General features: G+C 36.1%; 4 protein-coding genes across 5 annotated transcripts; 3 read left to right on the top strand and 1 right to left on the bottom strand.

Annotated features, from left to right (window-relative positions):
• Window positions 1-153: 153 nt before the first annotated feature.
• LOC113737033 (guanine nucleotide-binding protein subunit gamma 1) lies at window positions 154-1,967 on the bottom strand. Its single transcript, XM_027264289.2, has 4 exons — window positions 1,403-1,967; window positions 1,207-1,259; window positions 614-658; window positions 154-519 (listed from the first exon to the last, which is right to left on the bottom strand). Exons 1-4 carry the CDS (start codon window positions 1,670-1,672, stop codon window positions 438-440), a joined length of 450 nt encoding a protein of 149 aa, XP_027120090.1. The 5' UTR covers window positions 1,673-1,967; the 3' UTR covers window positions 154-437.
• Window positions 1,968-3,844: 1,877 nt separating this feature from the next.
• On the top strand, window positions 3,845-7,974 carry LOC113737031 (pentatricopeptide repeat-containing protein At3g20730-like). Of its 2 annotated transcripts, none has more exons than XM_027264279.2 (5): window positions 3,845-4,107; window positions 4,828-5,700; window positions 5,813-6,974; window positions 7,458-7,524; window positions 7,687-7,974. In XM_027264279.2, the coding sequence occupies exons 2-3, from the start codon at window positions 4,890-4,892 to the stop codon at window positions 6,901-6,903; spliced, it is 1,902 nt and encodes a 633-aa protein (XP_027120080.2). In that variant the 5' UTR covers window positions 3,845-4,107; window positions 4,828-4,889; the 3' UTR covers window positions 6,904-6,974; window positions 7,458-7,524; window positions 7,687-7,974. The 2 variants fall into 2 exon arrangements, with proteins under 2 accessions (XP_027120080.2, XP_027120079.2); XM_027264278.2 differs by having other exon boundaries at window positions 5,807-6,974.
• Window positions 7,975-10,313: 2,339 nt separating this feature from the next.
• LOC113737030 (uncharacterized) lies at window positions 10,314-12,835 on the top strand. The gene is made up of 2 exons (XM_027264277.2): window positions 10,314-10,671; window positions 12,230-12,835. Exons 1-2 carry the CDS (start codon window positions 10,396-10,398, stop codon window positions 12,497-12,499), a joined length of 546 nt encoding a protein of 181 aa, XP_027120078.1. The 5' UTR covers window positions 10,314-10,395; the 3' UTR covers window positions 12,500-12,835.
• A 1,242-nt stretch (window positions 12,836-14,077) lies between these two features.
• Window positions 14,078-18,042, top strand: LOC113737029 (reticulon-like protein B11). Its single transcript, XM_027264276.2, has 6 exons — window positions 14,078-14,281; window positions 14,729-14,909; window positions 15,200-15,341; window positions 15,437-15,506; window positions 15,602-15,783; window positions 17,556-18,042. Exons 1-5 carry the CDS (start codon window positions 14,224-14,226, stop codon window positions 15,769-15,771), a joined length of 621 nt encoding a protein of 206 aa, XP_027120077.1. The 5' UTR covers window positions 14,078-14,223; the 3' UTR covers window positions 15,772-15,783; window positions 17,556-18,042.
• The last annotated feature ends 456 nt before the right edge of the window (window positions 18,043-18,498 follow it).

The raw sequence follows: 18,498 nt of genomic DNA, 5'->3' as shown, positions 1-18,498 counted from the left end.
TGAATTGGGGTAAAACTATTCTTCACTGCACTCATTCTAAGTTTTAATTAGGCAGTTTATTGCTCCTCCTGTTCCTCAAATCACTGCAATCTGAACGCAGAAGACAATTATCTGAATTTCCTTTTCTTTCAAAATTCCATGTAAAAAAAAAAGTCAGGAAGCAAATGACTTGCAACTGTATTAATGTGTCCATATCTTCATGAACAGTTTTCATTATCTAAAATTGCTTCATTTCACGCTCAATCAAAACAAAACAATGCAGTGCCAGTCAACATAGGCTATAGATAGCATATGCCTTCACATTAGTATTACAACATATGAAAATTTCTAGCACCAAAAAATTGCCCAAATAGCAGCACTAGAGCTGTAGAAGCTCTTTTCCTTCCACACCCCCACCCTGTACTGTATATTTCGTCAAGAAGTTATAGAGCCTGCTCTCAAATCCACTTTTTGCGATTTCTCGAGCCATGGCCTCCTTGAAACCATCTATCCCAGCCAGTCTCCACAGGGCCTTTAGTCCTGTAAAATTGCAGATCAATGCAAAATTCACTCCTGGCGACTGATAAGTAAACACTACTGAAATCTGAAATGTAACAGTGATCAAAGCCCTTACTCAGGAAGTAGAGCATCTGGAACAGACTCAATGCTGGTGATAAGCCTGCAAAGGGATATAACAATGGACTAATGAAAAGTTTTCTTTCACATTTTCATTTTATGCTTGAAACAAAAGTAGTGATTTGTAAGCTTCAAGACAAAAACAGTTTGATAGAATGATCGTTCAGAAAAATTAGTTTTGAAGACAATAGCCAAATTTGGCTGGCTGCAGTGATCAGCTTTTGGTTACTTTTAATTACAGCATTTTAAGATCAATCCATTTGTGAAAGTTACATCATACGTGCAAGATGGAGTTGTATTAACAAAAGATAGACTGCTAATATGGTCAGCCATTTTGCCAAATAGGTTAAAAATCCAAAGCAAAATTTTTTTGTCCAAATGTCAAATCCTGGAAACAAGCAAGAGCCCATCTTGGAAAAAGTTACAGTACTAGTACTACACTAGATAATGCAAGTCCTTTTAAACACTGGATAGGTATATTAGTACATCCCCAAACAGGCATAGGCAATCAAGTGGTGAAGGCAACTGAAGGATAATCAAGAAAAACAGGTAAAAGAAAGCCCCTTTTGACTTCTGATTTCTAAAACTTACTCTTTGCAAACGACAGAGGATTGACCTAGTGTATCGAGCTGGTCTAGTTCGTCCTGGATGAAAAAGTGAGAGCTTATTCAGAATTTAGGTAAACAGACATAAACAAATTCAAGAAATCTGCAATTAAAAAAAATGGTTATTTGGATAAATGGATCCAAAAATCTGTCAACAAAAAATGCAATAACAGAAGAGGGACCTGGATGATTTGGATTTGCTGATCAAGATAGCCTATGGCAGCTGTCATTCTGTGCTTTCCCATGAAACCCGGATGAGTGCCTCCCACTCCTCCTATCCCAGAAAGAGGTCTTGGCTCATGCCTAGTTTCTCCTCCTCGTAGTGATGATGATGATGATGATGAGACTACTACCGCCGGCAATGGTGATGATGAGGAGGAGGATGTTGTTGTGGGGTTCCGTGCGTTTTGCTCATTATTATTTGCTTCTGAAGATGAGACCATGTCCATCATGAGGAAGCAGATGCAGACCGCAGAGAGACGGAGGAGGAGGAAAATGGGAAAAGGAATGATGAAAGTTGGAAGGAGGACAAGAAATGGCAGCAGTCAAGGGACCGGATACATTGGGTCAGAGGAGGATGCCTCCCTGCAGTCAGAGTGGACCAAGATGGACGTGACAAATGATTAAAGTGACTGGTGCCTGGTGACGCCCCGCCCCTATCTATCTTCTATATCTTCTACTGTATCTAAAGCATATCAGATACCAGATCCAGAAGGAAGTCAGGTTTCCGCAGGTTGCAGTGGCATTCACCTGTTCATTAATCATTACCACTACTAGTAATACACTTATTTTTAAGTGCGGTGGTAATGTGAATCCTGAAAAAGTGTGAGTGGAGTACAACTTTCTCGATACTGAAATGTAATTTTTAAAAAATGTATGTAGCAATTTGATAAAATATATAAAATAAAAAATTATTAAAAAACGTGTTCACAAAAAATATATTGTAGAGATTTTCTGATGGTAAATCCCTTTCCGAACAAGACGATTTTATGACATGAGATATTAATAAGAATATGTTAATGGTCTAAACGACAAAATGTCTGCATTTTCGTTTTCCTTTTAGAGAATGTGAAGATAACATTATAGTTAGAGGATGTGTCTATAGCTTTGAAAGTCATAGGGTTTGTTTGGATTGTAGTTTATTTGTCAAAATATATTTGCTTACATCATCATTACAATTTCCAACACACCTTTTTATTTTTCTAATTATCTTTTTATCTCACATACATCACATTACAAAAAGTGCTACAGTAAAAATATCTCTAATAATTCCTAATTCCTGTTCTTTCTTTTTTCTTTATTGCTGTATTAGTTTGTAAAATCTACTTAAGAGTTACAAGTTTTGTTCATCTTAGGAAGAGAGAAGGTAAATAAGAGAATATTTCAAAAATGGTTTTTTTTTCTTTTCTTGTACACGTCTTAATTATTATTAATTATCAAATGTGTAAGCAATTTAGGAGGTCAAAGTTTGTAGCCCCCAATTGGTAAGTTAAGATAAGATAAGGTAATTGGGCAGTGGATGGGCAGTTGGAGAATGAAGATAGGCCTAAAGGTCAAAGACAGCTATCTTGTCTCCTTGTCCTTCCCATCATACCCTACTATTACTAATTGACAATAATAGCATATATTGTCGCTCTCATTCTCATGTCCAAGATGATGAAAACAAAATGGAATGGGATAATTTTAAAAACCTTTTCACTTGACTCTTTCAAAGTTTTAAAAATTACACTTACTTATTACCTTTCTCATTGCTTAAAAGAACAATTACTACTACTCTTAAACATTTTAATGAAATTTTCTTGTTTGGTATATATGTGAATACTGAAAATGAAATTTTTCGCTGACAAAACTATAGAACTACTACTGTTGTCTCTAACTTCTATTGTAATCAAATGATGAGCGAGTGATTTTATTTTTTTGATGAATTGACTTCATATGTGGTCCAATGTTTTTGTTGATCTTTGTTTTCCAGTTTTTTTGGTATCAAAATGAACAATAAATAAAAAAGAAATGGCCAAAATTCGCTATCAAACTGTGGTAATCCCACTGTTAGAAAAAATTTACAAACTCTAAAAGGATTTTTTCAACACTTTCTTCTCCGTCGTATAAACCCAAATCTATAATAAAACAGTATCAAAAGTAGCCTATCATAGTGTTAAAATTATTATTATTGTTGTTTTCTAAATAATAAATATAGACATGAAAATTTTGACACATTTTCCTTATAATTGTTCTAGATAGTCTTACAATTGTGTAGATAAGTAAATTAAAACAGTTTGTCAACTGTTTTGACTGCGCGCTTTTATCTCCAATGTTTTGATTTTGAATTATTATATTTTCTTAAATTTTAAATAGTGATATTAAGGGTTTTAGCATGAATCGAGATACAAATTAGAATGAAAATAGTAGTATTAAATAGACAATAATAATTCTAATTAAAATTTTTACTTTTAACGAGTATTTAAGTACATGTTCTCAATATAACTACCTCTAAATATTATAATTACCAATATAAAATTATTTTATGAAAAACATTTAAAAGATTAAAGTTTGTTTTAGTAATAAAAATTTTATTTAAAACATATGACTATAAATATTATGTATTTTTTGATTGCATACGCAACTCAAATTTGTATATCGGGCGAAGCCCGTGAATTGAGAGCCCAATACCATATCGAAAAAGGGTCCGGTCGTGGATCACAAATTTTAGAGGTCCCATATCTGTCCGTTTCAGAGGAAGTTTTGTTTTGTAGAAGCCAGCCATTGATGCAATTTCAGTTACAGAACACAAGCCGAAAAAAAAAACTCCAGTAAATTTCACTTCACTAGACTACTACTATCTTGCTGCAGTTTGCAATCTGCAAACTACCCCGCCTGCTGTTGAAAGGTACCCAACAATTCTTCTTGTATTTAGTTAGACTCTACTGATATCATTTTTTGCTACATTTTTTTCTTAGTATGTCATTCCGTTTCTAAGTGGGATTCATGGTTTGTGCTTTGTTATCTTGTTGGATTGAAAAAGATAGACGCTTTCTTTTTTTGGGGGTTCTTTTTTGGTTAGTTTTTTTTTTTTTTTTAATTAGTGTATTGCACAAATCAGGGTTGTTTCCTAGGGGGCTTCATGGTTTTTGCTTCGTTATCTTGTTGGGTTGGATTTAAAAAAGATGGAAGCTTTTAATTTTTTTTTTGGCTAGATTCTTTTTTTTTTAATTAGTGTTTTGCATAAATCATGGTTCGTTAATTAATTTTCTAAGAAAATATGAAAATGGTTCTTATCCATCTGTTGGCTGTCCCATTCTGCTAAATTGAATTGTTCAAGGTTTGCTGCTTTGTCGAGGGTCATTGCTGCAATCTCAATGTAACTCATGTATTTTTCTTTTTTCCGTCTTTATTAAGTCCGTGCTAAAGACAGTATTGTTTTTCTGTAAGAATAGACCTATAAAGAGTTCCCTGGGCACACATCTTTTTGGTTGAAGATGTCTGCAAATTTTTTGAAATGATGTTGGGCAAATGAGGCTGCTCATGTTTTATTCAAATCTGATTAGTTTTTTGTTCCGTGGATTATTTCTGGAAATGGGTCTGACGTGCATTTGTTTGTAATTAACAGCTATCAAGTTCTGTGTGATGGTACAATCCCAAGTTCCCAGAAGGCTAGGATGATGCCATTTCATGAACTCTTTCCAGTTTATGATCATTGGTACCAATCTGAAGGAAGGAACAAGATTTCTTTTGCTGTTCCTAACTGGTCATGCCAACAAATTCCCAATCTACCAATCAAGGTTGATGCCTCGATATGCATCTCTACGTTCAACTGCGACGTCACCATGCACTGCAGGAAAGTTACGAGAAGCTTTGGCATTCTTTTCTTCTGGACCAAGGCCTCCAGATTATTCTTTTTACTTAAAACTTCTGCAACTGTGCATTGGCACGAATGCCGAAAGACAAGGTCATTCAACTCATGGACACCTAATAATAAATGGCTTTCGTTCCAACATCCATTTAAATACAAAGTTGATCATATTTTATTCGAAATTAGGTGACATGGTAAATGCTCGTAAGGTATCTGATAACATGCTTGAAAGGAGTGTGGTTTCTTGGACTGCCTTGATCTCAGGTTACTCTCAAAACGGAGAATTAGAAGAAGCTCTAAAGGTGTTCTCTGAAATGCACAAGGATGGTGTTAGATCCAATCAGTACACTTATGGGAGTGCCCTACGGGCTTGCACCGGTCTAGTGTGTTTGGACAGAGGAAAGCAGATTCAAGCGTGTGCCCAGAAGAGTAGGTTTGTGGAGAATTTGTTTGTTCAAAGTGCACTGGTTGACTTGTATTCAAAATGTGGGAGAATGGAGGATGCTTTTTCGGTTTTCAGTTCGATGATGGAGAGGGATTTGGTATCTTGGAATGCGATTATTGGTGGTTTTGTTATTCAAGGATTCCATGACAATGCATTCTATATGTTTCATCTAATGCTAAGGGAAGGTATGCCCAAAGAGATGAACTTTGTGCTAATATTTGAGTTTTGGTCCTCTCCTTTTTATTTTTTTTTGGTTGAATTATTTCTTTCTATCATACTTACACTAAACAGCAATAGGTTTGCTGCCGGATTACTTCACCTTTGGAAATGTTTTGAGAGCCTGTGTTGGCAGTGTTGGACTTGGAAAAGTTGGTCTAGTACATGGTTTCATCATTAAACTAGGTTTTGCATCACATAGTAGTTTGACTGGTTCTTTGATTGATGCCTATGTAAAATGTGGTAGTGTCGACAATGCAAGACATCTGTACAAAAATATGCAGAATAAGGACATTATATCATGCACCGCATTGATCACAGGATATGCCCACAATGGTAAAAATATCAATGAGGCTGTGCAACTCTTCAATGAAGTACGTCTGATGCATGTAGCAGTTGATAATATCGTGCTCTGTTCTTTGCTCAGTATATGTGCAAATACAGCTTCTTTGCTCTTGGGGAAACAAACACATTGTCTTGCATTAAAGTATCCAACTCATAAGGATGTAGCCATGGGTAATGCTTTGATTGACATGTACTCTAAATCAGGAGAGATAGGAGATGCAAAGCATATTTTTGATGAAATGGAGGAGAAAAATATTATTACTTGGACAACTCTCATTACTGGCTTTGGAAGGAATGGCTATGGAAATGAGGCTGTTTCACTTTACAAGAAGTTGGAAGATGAAGGATTGAAGCCCAATTATGTGACATTACTGTCTCTTCTCTCAGCGTGTAGCCATTCTGGTTTGACCGGTGAAGGATGGACGTGTTTCAACAAAATGGTGAGCAACTATAATATTTCTCCAACAGCTGCGCACTATTCTTGTCTTGTAGACCTCTTTGCACGCAGAGGATATTTGGAGGAAGCCTATACTCTGATGCAAAACATGAATATTGAGCAGAATGCGACTCTATGGAGTACGATTCTTGGTGGATGTTACATTCATGGAAATACTTATCTCGGTGAAGTAGCTGCCAAACATTTAGTGAAAGTTGAACCCGAGAACTCGGCCAACTATGTGGTTATTGCAGGAATGTATGCTGCTGCAGGCTTATGGGACAGTTCAAGGATGAGCTGGAAATCCATGGAACAAAGAAGCTTATTAAAAGCTCCAGGTTGCAGCTGTTTTGAGTCTGCTAGCAATACAGTTGCTCTTCCTTCACCATGATGACATAGCAAAGTGGCTGTTCCTATTGTGATCTGAGAGTAATATCCCTTGGTTCCTAACTTGAGTAGCAGGTAGCAAACCCATTTCGCTTTCAGATTCACTGTTCTCGGACTTAGCTGTTTTGTTCACTTTTGGCTGTTGTTATTGCTTTTGAAATGAATTACTATTGGATCATTGATTGAGGTGAATAGTCATGCTCACTACCAGTTGTGCCTAATGTTATGGTGGGGGTTAATTTTGTTTACACTCTACCTGGCCTTGTTGATTTCTCCCTGTTAAGTTTACCATCTCATTAATACTGTTCTTTCTGGTTTCTAAATGGCTGTAAACTATCAGTATCATCTTCTTCTGCATCCTAATAAACCTTTCCATGGAAATAGAGCTGAAAATTTATTTGGAGTCTTAGAGCAGCTCAGACGAAAAGCATAAATGGGATTCAGCTTTTGTTTTTAAATTGATTTTTTTTTTTTCAATTTTTTTTAGCTCTCAGGTGAACTGGACATAACCATGCAGAGCTTGTTATTTTTACTTTACTCCTAATTATTCAATTGCAGGTGCTCAAATCATATTCAAGCTGATGCCATTAAAGAAACTGTTCGTTCACACTCAGTTGGGAGTTTGGTAAGCATCCTACAATCCTTGCTTTCGTGGTATATGCACATCTTTAGGTCTTACTTGTGTCAGCATGAAAGCATTTTGCCAGTGTTTAGAAAGTACTACCATATACTGCATGCATGTTTGGACGTAAGAGCCTTCACATATAGCAAATCAAACGTTGTACAGGAAAGTTACTTCATTCAAAGCTGCATCCCCAAGGGTTGGACTGCTGATGACTGTTGCTGCTCAAGACTGCAGTCTTATCTTCTTAAGAGCTCTTCAATAGCTCTCATGCATAAATTTTACATTTCTAGTTCCTCAGAATAGTAGCAACACGAGCTATACTATGAGAAATGTAGTAATTATTCTGGGGTTCAAAATGCAGCAAATTGTCACCATGCCAAATGAGTCTGATATAGGAGATTTTACTCAGTTGGATCAAAGTTATCCTGAATAAGAGAACTATTGCACGAATTGTGTCGACTGTCATATTGGATATGAAGTTTAATATGCAGGGAAACAAACTCTATGGAGTACCTAGGGTGGCTTCTGAATCAACTACTAATATGCTTTTTTTTTTTTTTTTTTGGGTTTTCTGGTTTTTTTTTTTTAAAAAAAATTGGAAATTATATTTCATTTTCAGTTTAATTGTAAAACGCAAACTTATAAAGATTTAGACTTAATTTTGTTCAAGACTTATCCTCTAAAAAAGATTTAGACTTACAAAGGTCATTTCGAACTTTAGAAAAATTAACAATTAATTTGAAGATTAATTTTTGTGTTTTACATGAGATTCTTTTTTAAGTATTTAACCATGATTTGTCATTTGTTAACTTTGGAGTTTGGTTATCTTTTATTAATTTGTTGGGCAAATTAAAATAACTAGTACATTTATAGTCATTTTTCTATATAAAAAAAGTAATATATATTTATGATGTCACTCGATTTTTAATATGGATCCAATCCAGTTGAACTCATTGACATTTGATTCCTGAGTTTTATGAAATCACTCCTCGATCCGAATTTTAAAACATAATTTTCTCAAATCTTAGGTTCTGATTAAGATTTCATCCAATTATGTCACAAAAAAAGGTTCGTTTTGGATACAATTGCTGTTCTAAAATCAATTTATAAAAATAAGAAAATAAATTTAGAACCAAGAAAAATAAAGGCAAGGAATTTAGATTAGAAGCACGGCCGATAATATGTTAAAACTAAGGCTGCAAACAAATCGAGTCGCTTGCAAGCAGCTCAAGTTCGAGCTCAGAAAGAGAAATTAAATTATTTAATCTAAAAGAGTATTCTATTAGAAGAATTTTGTTGAAGTTAAATTCATTTTTGATTGTGAATTTCATTTTGTGTATGCGTGCCTTCCCCCCAAAAAACATATAGTATTCTATCCACGGATCGGGAACAATAAAAAAAGTAGACTCAGTATTTCTTGGAATACTTATTATAATGTTACTACTAATTGTAATAATCCACCCACATATGTTTTTATCCTACCAAAAGTAAAGAAATAAAACTTAACCTCCTTTTGATTTGGGAATGAACTAATGCCTCGCCCCCTTTCATAGTTCATAGAAAGGAGGAGATGGATTTATTGCTGTATTTATTGGATCCGTCGGGACTAGCGGGGCTCGAACTTGTAGCTTCCGCCTTGACAAGGCGGTGCTCTAACCAATTGAACTACAATGCCAGCGAAAGGGATCTTGCAGAGATTTTTATTTTTTTTTATCTCCACATCGAGTCTTTATGAAAGATAGGAGGTTATACCCTCTCAAGATAAATTGAATTGGTGAATTGGGCGAATTATTGGGCCGAGATGGATTTGAATCAACGTAGACATATTGCCAATGAATTTACAGTCCGTCCGCATTAACCGCTCGAGCATCGACCTAAGAAGAACACTTTTAGATTTATTGATAATTCATAATTAAATTCCTTTCAGTACCCTACCTTTAAGGGAAGTCGAATCCCCGCTGCCTCCTTGAAAGAGAGATATCCTGAACCATTAGATGATGGGGGACTTACTTGCCCAACCGCCGTCATACTATGATCATAGTATGAACAGTTTTTTGAAATTGTCAATATAATGTAATGATTTGATTGGATCTTTCTGCCTTTTTTAGGTGTAGAGAATTTTGCGATTTGTCATTCATGAATCGTTCATTCTAATCGCCATTCTCCACTCTATTTATATAAATAAATATAGTTATAGAAATCTATATTATTTAGTCTAATATAAAAAGAAAATCAAAAAGTAGGAAATACAATCAAAAGATTTTCTAATGCATTCAAAACAAAAACATAAAAATGAAATGAATAGAGGCAGATGAAAATACAAGAAATTCTCAGAAAAAATGCGATTAAAACAAAAAATAGATAAATATCAAAATTTAGAGACTGACCCCCCTTAATTTACTTTTTCAATCAATCAAGAATGATCAACATCGAACTCGAGTTGAATTCGAGCAGATCAAATTGAACTTGAATTTGAATTCAAAGATATTCAACTCATTAGCTTGCGAGTCGGCTTGTTTCTATATATATATATATATATATCCTTAATATTTTATTATTTATTAAAAATTATTATTTTTATGTTTTTATGTTTTTAAAGTCAAACTCGATCATTACATTTTGAACTCGTCGAGATCAAGTTCGAATTTGAGTTTCATAAAACTAAGTTGAGACTCGACTTGGCTCGGCTTGTTTGTACCTCTAGTTAAAACTATACTTTTTAACGGTTCGACCGGTTCCGGTTCCAAAATTTAAGAAACCGGAAGGGTGGCCCAAGGAATAGATTGATCAATCGAAATCAGACCGAACCGGAAACCCCCCAATTTTGCTGGGCTTTGAGCGTTTTGCAGAGACCAAGAGATTGGAGACGTAATGTCGTCAGGAGGAGGAAGAGGAAGTAGGGCGATGGTGTCTGTTGCCGCCGGCGACTTGCAAGTGGTAGCGACGTCGGAGAAGCCGCCTCGTCCTCCGTCTTCGTCGTCACTTTCTTCGTCATCCAATGCACTGGTAGAGTACACTCCGCCAGCTCCTAACCCCGAGGAGGAGGATCTCGAGGTCAAGCTCCGCCGTATCATCGACTGCGTCCCCGTTCGTGTTAGTAACACCTCCGGTAGCTCTGCCGGTTCTGGCTCCGGTGACTTCCACCAGGTAATTATTAGTTCTTTCTTCTGCCTGAAGTCCTAAACCCTAGATTCTATCAATTTTCGGTTATACAGTCCTAACCTAACCCTATCACTAATCCAAGTTAGGTTCTTTGTCATTGGAGTTTGGCTTGGCTGTTTAATTAGATGTTTGCAGATTGTATTAAGTCCCGCCAAAGTATAATAACTGAGAATGGTTCCGCAATGCTGATGTAAAATTGACGATGATATGTTTTCGAAAAAATGTAGCTTTTAATAATCTGTGAATTGAGAAGATATCAGAAGATTTAGAGGGGCACTTCGACAGAAGTCCTAAATTTCGTAGAATCCAGCAAATTATTTCATGATTAGCTCACATCAACTGACAAACTAACTGTGTCTTAATGGCTGACAACAGCTTTTATTACATGATTGAGAACAGCTGAGTCGATGCTAACAGATTATGATTTCCTCTATGGTGCCTTTTCACAGAACTGATGCTGGCGTCCCTTGTTTGAATGAATATTTACAGTGTGTATTACATTTACTGATTATTGTTGTGTTAATTGTGTTTACCGGGTCAGTACTCAATATAGCATCTTCGTGAAGAAATTAATTGATTGGCTTAATCACTTGTAAGTAAAGGAATTTCTTTTGCCACTGCAATGAAAGCCTTCAGACGTTGAGAATCTATAGCTTCAGTACTGGTGATTTGGTTTCCAGCTGCTGGGCACAAGGACGAGACAAAAATAAAAAAGAAAAAGAGACTACATAGGCTGTTGGTGCACCCGATGTACATGTTGGCATCTAAAATATGGAATAATAGCCTTTTCTCTTTGTGCATTCACCAAATTTTGAACTCTACTGAACCTCAATTCCAAGCACCTCCCAATCTAAACAATCCGAGCCCTGTTGAGCGTCTACCAGAAAACCTTAATGCATGGAATTACCCATTTCAAGATTTTGAGGAACCCAAGGAAGACTATTGAGAAACCAGAGCTATTAGTGACTGGAAAACTATGACTTTTTCGGTTTGAGCATAAAGTACTGACAAGTGAGAAACAAATGGCATTAGTTTAGTTCATTTTTCTATGATCTGAGTCACTATCTTTTATTGGATTGAGTAATTGTTAAACTAGTGAACTTCTAGTGTGTTCCAGTTCAAGAACTGGCCATCATTTTATTGCTTGGGAGCAATGGGTGGCTTGGGCTGGAGCTGGGTGCTGGGTTTTGCAATTTTTATCTGGGGAACAAGCAGTTAGTTGGACCAACTGAACTTGATAACAAGAGACCTGTGTTTAGCCTCCTTTGTGGGTGAAGGGGAGCTTTGCTTAACATAAGCGCCTACTGAGGTGGCCATAGGTAGTTACTGTATTTCACCAGATTTATTTTTTGGGTAAGATGGGCACTTGTGGGTCTTTTCCCTTTTCATGGGCAGTAGTGTTGCGTGTGTTTTGTCTTTTCAATGTTATCTGTCTAGTCCAGAAAGTTGCCTAACGTTGATGGTATGGTATTTGTTTAACTCAATTACCATCTGTTAATTGTGATGAAGATCTTAACTCTTTCATGCATTTTCTGGGAGACAGTATCGGCAAATGAGACGTAAAGAGCAAGATCGACTTGCGAGGATGGATGTGGACTACCAAAAAAGAAAAGAAATAGCAGAATTTAATATGAGGAGGGAAGAAAGATTAAAAGCTGCGGAGGAGCGCACAGCAAAGAAACGAATGAAACGCCAAAAGAAAAAACAGAGAAAGAAAGAGAAGAAGACCAAAGTAAATGATGGGGGAGAAGAACATAAGAAGGACGAATCCTCAGATGATGATGCAGATTCAAATGATGAAGTTGACATGTAATTAACATTTGATTCACAGCGGTGCTTCCATTGTTTTTTTGGGGGGGGGGGGGTTGTGTCTGTGGAGGCATGGCTGAAAAATGAGCTCTTTAGCCTGGAGAAAGCAAGGGACGCTTTGTTATTGGGGGTTATGACATGTATGATGCTAGAAAAATTTTTGTAAACTAACCCTTGAGATAGAGCACTTGGACAGAGAATTTCTAACTACAGTTGAACCTTCTGTCACTAGGTGAAGTTCTGCGGAATGAAAGAAACCAGGAGTGAACTGCGTTGTAGCAAAGTGTATCTTGAAAATATGACGTCCATCCTGTGCATAACTAAATTAATTTGTGTGCTACGGCTGAGATCTTGACTTGCCTTTTAATTTTGTTCCTTTTTTTTTTCATCCCAAGTTTTTGGGACCTCTTGCCATGCATTCCAATTCTCTGGTTCTTTCACTGTTTTTTGAAGAAACCTGTATGCTAGTGGTACTGCTGGTTTGGCAAGTAGTAGTATTCTTTAAGGAGCCTATTCACAGCTGCTCATTGCCTGAAAGAACTTTTCGGCAAAAAGTCCCCTTGGTCTACAGTCCACTTAACGTAAAAGAGAAGGGTTTCACTCATCATTTTTTCTTGTGAGAACGGTTTCATGCTTTGTACTCTTTCCATCTGTGATTTTCTTGTTCCAAGAGAACCAAGCAGTCATAACCACAAGGCTAAAGATTTGCGTTCAAGTTTAGCTTTCAAATTAGGCCATTACTACTATTTTGTCCAGAATCGAATTAAGTTATAATCTTAAACGCGAGTTATTTATGTCAGGTGCAGTATGATTTTTGTTTTTTGGGTCCATCTGTTAATTATATGCATCACTCTATTTGCTTTTAAAATTTACTTCCTGTATAAAGAAAATAAAACAACGTAGCTGAATTATATCACAATTTGATGATTATTAGTATATTACATCAGAAACTAAGAAAAGTATATAATAGGAGTATCAATCGGGACTAGTCGTTAGTCTTTACTGCAAGGTCTCGGGTTCGACTTCTGTGAAGTAACTCGCTGGCATCTTTGGGCGGGGCTTTGCTGGCCTTAGGGGATTAGTCTGGCCAAATAAAGGTTGGGACACTCCTAAGTTATATATATATGTATGTATGTATCAATCGGGACTAGTTGTTAGTCTTTACTGCAAGGTCTCGGATTCGACTTCTGTGAAGTAACTCGCTGGCATCTTTGGGCGGGGCTTTGCTGGCCTTAGGGGATTAGTCTGGCCAAATAAAGGTCGGGGCACTCCTAAATTATATATATATATATATATATATATATATATATATATATATATATAAAATAGGAGTAGAACAATCTAAAAATTCTACTCAGCAATGCAATTTTTTTTCTTGCAGAGAACCATAATTTCATTACTCGTTAATCAATCCAACATTCAGCTAGGAAAATATATTGAAAGTTGAATATGTATAATAAATCCTCAATGCATATGCAATTTAAAGAAAAATTTGTACTTAATTAATCCAATCAATTGGAAAAGCAGTTATAAACAAAGCAAAAAAAAAAAAAAAAAAGGTTAAAAAGTGGCATTGATAGGTACAAAGTTACAGCTCACCAGCCTCCACCAATTGTGCAATATTACTACTCCTTCGCCCAATTCCGACCCCACCTTCAAAAATTCATCCTCCCAATCCAAATAATTTTTCCAAAAATTAATCATCGGAAAACCCTAAACCGGCCGGCCATGGGAGACTCTCATCGGCATTCTTCTTCAGTCCATCAAGCTCTTGGCTGTGGTTCTGGTACTATACATTTCCTTCCTCTCTTTCTTTCCTGTTGTTCATGTAAACATGCACCAATGCAATTTCTCCTACGCATGTATTATTTATCAAGACTATTGGAATCCGGTGCGATTCATTTGGTTAAATGGTGTTCAGATTAGATTATATGTATTGGTGGGGAAGACTTGTTTTTACTGCGTAGTATGCTGACTTTTAAATTTTTTTTTTTTGGCTGCACCAGTTTCTAATTGATTCTCATTTTCATTGACTTAGATGGTGAAATTTTTTCTGTTTTGTTGAGTATATCTGTTTTTTTAAATGGAATGATTTGTATGGACCATTAGAATTTGCTGTTGGGTAATCACTTGGTATTAGTTTCGTATAGGCTGTGTAGTTGTTTGGAGTTGGTTTCAATGTATTTTGATTGTTTTCTTTTTTGGCCTTTGGTTTCTGCTATTGTGGGTACAGTTGCTGATGTGTTGATGTGGAGGAGATGGGGTACAAGCGTTGCCGTGCTTGTGGGTTCAACCACTCTTTGGTTCCTTTTCGAACGGGCGGGTTATAATCTTTTAACCTTCATTTCCAATGTCATCTTGCTTCTCGTTGTAATACTCTTCTTCTGGGCTAAATCTGCATCGCTTCTTAATAGGTAACTCATGCGTATTTCGATTCATAATTGCTGTTCTCAATTTTCAGTCATGCTTTGAAGCATTTGTTTGGTAAAGTATTGAACTAGTGGTACTAATAATTACTTAGCATAATCACTGAAAACTGCATAATGTCCAGCTGGGTATATAGGGGAAAGAAATGGTTGAATGGAGTAGGAGGCATTTCAGTAGCCTGGAGTCTGAAAATGGTTGATCTTTTACTTTAAGAGTTATCAAATGATGTGCTTTTCCTTTTCGATGTGTTGGAATGACGAAATTGATGCAATTTTAGACCTCTACCTCCTCTTCCTGATCTGGTGGTTTCGGAGGAAACTGTGACCAAGGCTGCTGATGTTACGAGAGGGTGGATTAACAATGTGCTGTTGATTGCACGTGACATTGCTATTGGTGGGAACTTGAAGCTCTTTGTTCAGGTGTGTTTTATTGTTCTTGTGATGCTTTTTGCATATTTCAAATCTAATTGGTAAAATGAATTGTGTGATGTTTAAGTTCGGGTGGCTTTGGTCAGGTTGCTGCAGGATTGTGGCTGGTGTCATACATTGGCAGCTTTTTCAACTTTCTTTCTTTGCTATACATTGGTGAGATATTTTGCTGCTTGATTCTTTGGAGTCAGATTTTACAAGCCTTTCTGACATATGATTAACTTGGACTTCCTTCTTTTCTTTTGAATCAGGGGTTCTTCTTAGTCTCTCGCTACCTTTTCTGTATGACAAGTACCAAGATCAAATCGATACCAAGTTGGTGGTGGCTTATGATTCTGTTCAGGTGCAGTACAGAAAGCTTGATCATAAATTGTTGAGAAAGATTCCAGGCATGCTGAACAAGGAAAAAAAGACACAATAGAATAGACTTGGTGTAAGTTCTTCCATTTCTCACATAATATAGAGCAAAAGTTGGTGTCTTGTGTAACTTCCTTTTTAAATTTCTTCAGAATACAAATAAATAGGAGTGTACTCTTGATTTTCACTTATAGAGTCATGCCTATTTGTTTGGAATTTTGTGTATTTGTGGCTACTTTTAATATTCTGTGCCTTCTTTTCTATCTGACTCACACTCAAAATCTAATGGTCAGTCTTATGTGCTGCAGAATCTCCTACATCTTTACCCACATATATTGTACACTGGGTTTTGTAGATACATGTGGACATTTGTATAAACATATGCAGTTTTATGTTTTGTCCAAGGAATATATATTTATGTGCTTAAAGGTGCTATCATAGTTGAGGGCTTTTTGAAGCCAAAGGTTTTTAATTGCTTATAACATCTTGAGAAATAAGTTTTCACCCTTTTTTGAAGCCATAGTAGGTTGGCTAATGGTAGTGCTTATTTTGACAGAACTTTTATAATTTGCTATATTTGAAAAAAGGACACCCACACACACACACATATATATTTAGCAAAACCCATACATGGGGACTTTTTACATCTATTGACATGTTGCCTGTAACATTTAATAGGCATCATGTCTTGAGAAGCCAACTATTCATTTAACCAGTTTTTCCTCATTCTAGCAGATGAAGTTGGCGGCTATTCTGGGATAATGATTTCCTAGATGCAAATGTTGTTTTACTCTTACTTGGTTAGTCTTTTTTTTTTTCCCATTTTTTTATTTTTCTTAGTCTAATACCTAAGTAAGCTAAGTATGGGCATTGCATTTCAACTAGGAAACTGATGATTTAACCAACTCTGTTAAGCTTGGTTTTTTGTCTTATCCCTGAGCTGCCAATTTCATCTAGACTGTTGAAGAAGTCAATTACTTAATTTGGTTCTTATTCAGAGGATGCAAGATTCTTACTCTGCACAGAATCTTTTCGTCTTTCAACAATTTTAGTTTCAAGGCTCTTTTCATTAGTTTTGCTGCTGTCTTGATCATCATGTAAGGACTTAGACATGGAGAATGGTATGCACCTGGTGCTAAACAAGTTTTTTGAATTTGCTTGTGCTTGATGTATTTGTAGATATACTAGTCATAGGGTTTTGAAGGGGCACCTTTGTCCAATTGGTGGCAAAAAGTTGATCGAAGTCATGCATTTTATACTTGAGTATTTCTTTTGATATCAATGTAGATCACAAATCATGTCCTGACTGGTTCAACATGCTGTTTGTTTGTCTGGAGTGTTTTCTTTTTCTGTCCTCTCTTTCTCTAGATTAGGAACTCTATGGGAAATATGACCTTGTTTATATGATCTTGCAACTGAATATACCTCTAAGAGGCTCACTTCAAGTTCAAAACCAGGAAGTTGAAGGTTCTTTTTACTGGAACAATGTGAGTCAGTAAGATAATGGTGTGACTTGTCAACTTTAGTTCGTGATTTCCAGTTATTGACAGGGTTCAGTTTACGCAATGGTTTATGTAGCTTTGTTTATGCTTATGTAGCTTCATTGATGCATAAATAGAGCTTATATGGAGACTTTTTTTGCATTTTAAACTGAGGATTAGAGTTGTTGAGGTAGTTACTGCACAACATTCCTGTTCTTCCGATTGTTATTTGGTGCCTTTGTTGGGTAGTTTATTTCACCGTGTTGACAATGTGCAAAAGCTTGTGATTTTGATGCGAAGTTTCACGCTGAAAGTGTTTGGAGTTGTTCCCGCAGAGGCACTTCTGATTATTTCAAATTAATTGCAGGGCCATTTTGCTGGGCACTTATAGCGTGGGTGTTTACTTGCCATTAGGGGTATTAACATGAAGACTGGATAGACCAATATTGTCTTAAGCGGCTCCTGATAAAAGCTAATCTTGTATTTTTCACACTTACTGTAACCAATTCCTGATAACTGTGGGTGATACAACATAGTGTGGCTTTGATGCACTTGCTTCTTCCACCGGATAAAAAATTCTCTGGCGATTTTGGTTTTGGTTGTGCAAATGAGTGTTTTGAAGGGTTATGCCCATTTAGATGTACCTGGATTCCCATTAGGAAAACTATCAACCCATCAGCTTGAAAGATCCCATTGGAGGAGGCTTCCCTTAAAGCTTGGATCTACCTATTGTGATTGTAAACATTAATTTCTCTTGTTAATCCATATTGTTATGAACATTCCGCCGAGTGTTCAACCAAATATGATTGATGTGCATAAGCAGATAAGGAAAAATTTGTCCTAGAGTTGAACCATTTTTTTGTTTGGCAATTTTTTAAGGGTTAGCATTATGACTATTCATCTTTCTCGTTGCCACATGAATCTTATTACATGTTGCATATGGAGTATTCCTTTTTCACCCATAATAGCTGCAACTGCACATCATATATACAAATGTGTGTATATGTATATGCACATACACACATACACATGCATACATACATCTGTATATGTTTGTATATATATGTACATATGTGTGTGTGAATCCTTATGATTAGTAAATTATCATAAATCCATTTTTCAGTCTAAGAAATTAAAGGAAAAAATTTATTCTATGTTCTTAGCATTAGACGATTAGAAATAAATTACTCATTTTTTACAATCAAGTTCACTTGCTGGTTTGTGAGCCTGTAAATAATTGTTCATTGTTTTGTGAATTCACTCGGGGCTTTTACATAAGCTGTGATGAGGAAAATTACTTTGCTTTGCAC

This window comes from Coffea arabica, chromosome 3e (assembly GCF_036785885.1).
Source record: "Coffea arabica cultivar ET-39 chromosome 3e, Coffea Arabica ET-39 HiFi, whole genome shotgun sequence".
NCBI lineage: Eukaryota > Viridiplantae > Streptophyta > Magnoliopsida > Gentianales > Rubiaceae > Coffea > Coffea arabica.
This window is presented reverse-complemented; position numbering and strand designations above follow the sequence as displayed.

Bases quoted from the DNA above. Each gene is read 5' to 3' on its own strand.
- LOC113737033 (XM_027264289.2), bottom strand. From the start codon at position 1,672: ATGATGGACATGGTCTCATCTTCAGAAGCAAATAATAATGAGCAAAAC. The intron at 1,260-1,402 runs GTCCCTCTTCTG...TTTTTCATCCAG, and splicing joins AGCAAATCCAAATCATCCAG to GACGAACTAGACCAGCTCGA. The intron at 659-1,206 runs GTAAGTTTTAGA...ATCCCTTTGCAG, and splicing joins TCCTCTGTCGTTTGCAAAGA to GCTTATCACCAGCATTGAGT.
- LOC113737031 (XM_027264278.2), top strand. From the start codon at position 4,890: ATGAACTCTTTCCAGTTTATGATCATTGGTACCAATCTGAAGGAAGGA. The intron at 5,701-5,806 runs GTATGCCCAAAG...TACACTAAACAG, and splicing joins TCATCTAATGCTAAGGGAAG to CAATAGGTTTGCTGCCGGAT.
- LOC113737030 (XM_027264277.2), top strand. From the start codon at position 10,396: ATGTCGTCAGGAGGAGGAAGAGGAAGTAGGGCGATGGTGTCTGTTGCC. The intron at 10,672-12,229 runs GTAATTATTAGT...TCTGGGAGACAG, and splicing joins GCTCCGGTGACTTCCACCAG to TATCGGCAAATGAGACGTAA.
- LOC113737029 (XM_027264276.2), top strand. From the start codon at position 14,224: ATGGGAGACTCTCATCGGCATTCTTCTTCAGTCCATCAAGCTCTTGGC. The intron at 14,282-14,728 runs GTACTATACATT...TTGTGGGTACAG, and splicing joins AGCTCTTGGCTGTGGTTCTG to TTGCTGATGTGTTGATGTGG. The intron at 14,910-15,199 runs GTAACTCATGCG...ATGCAATTTTAG, and splicing joins TCTGCATCGCTTCTTAATAG to ACCTCTACCTCCTCTTCCTG.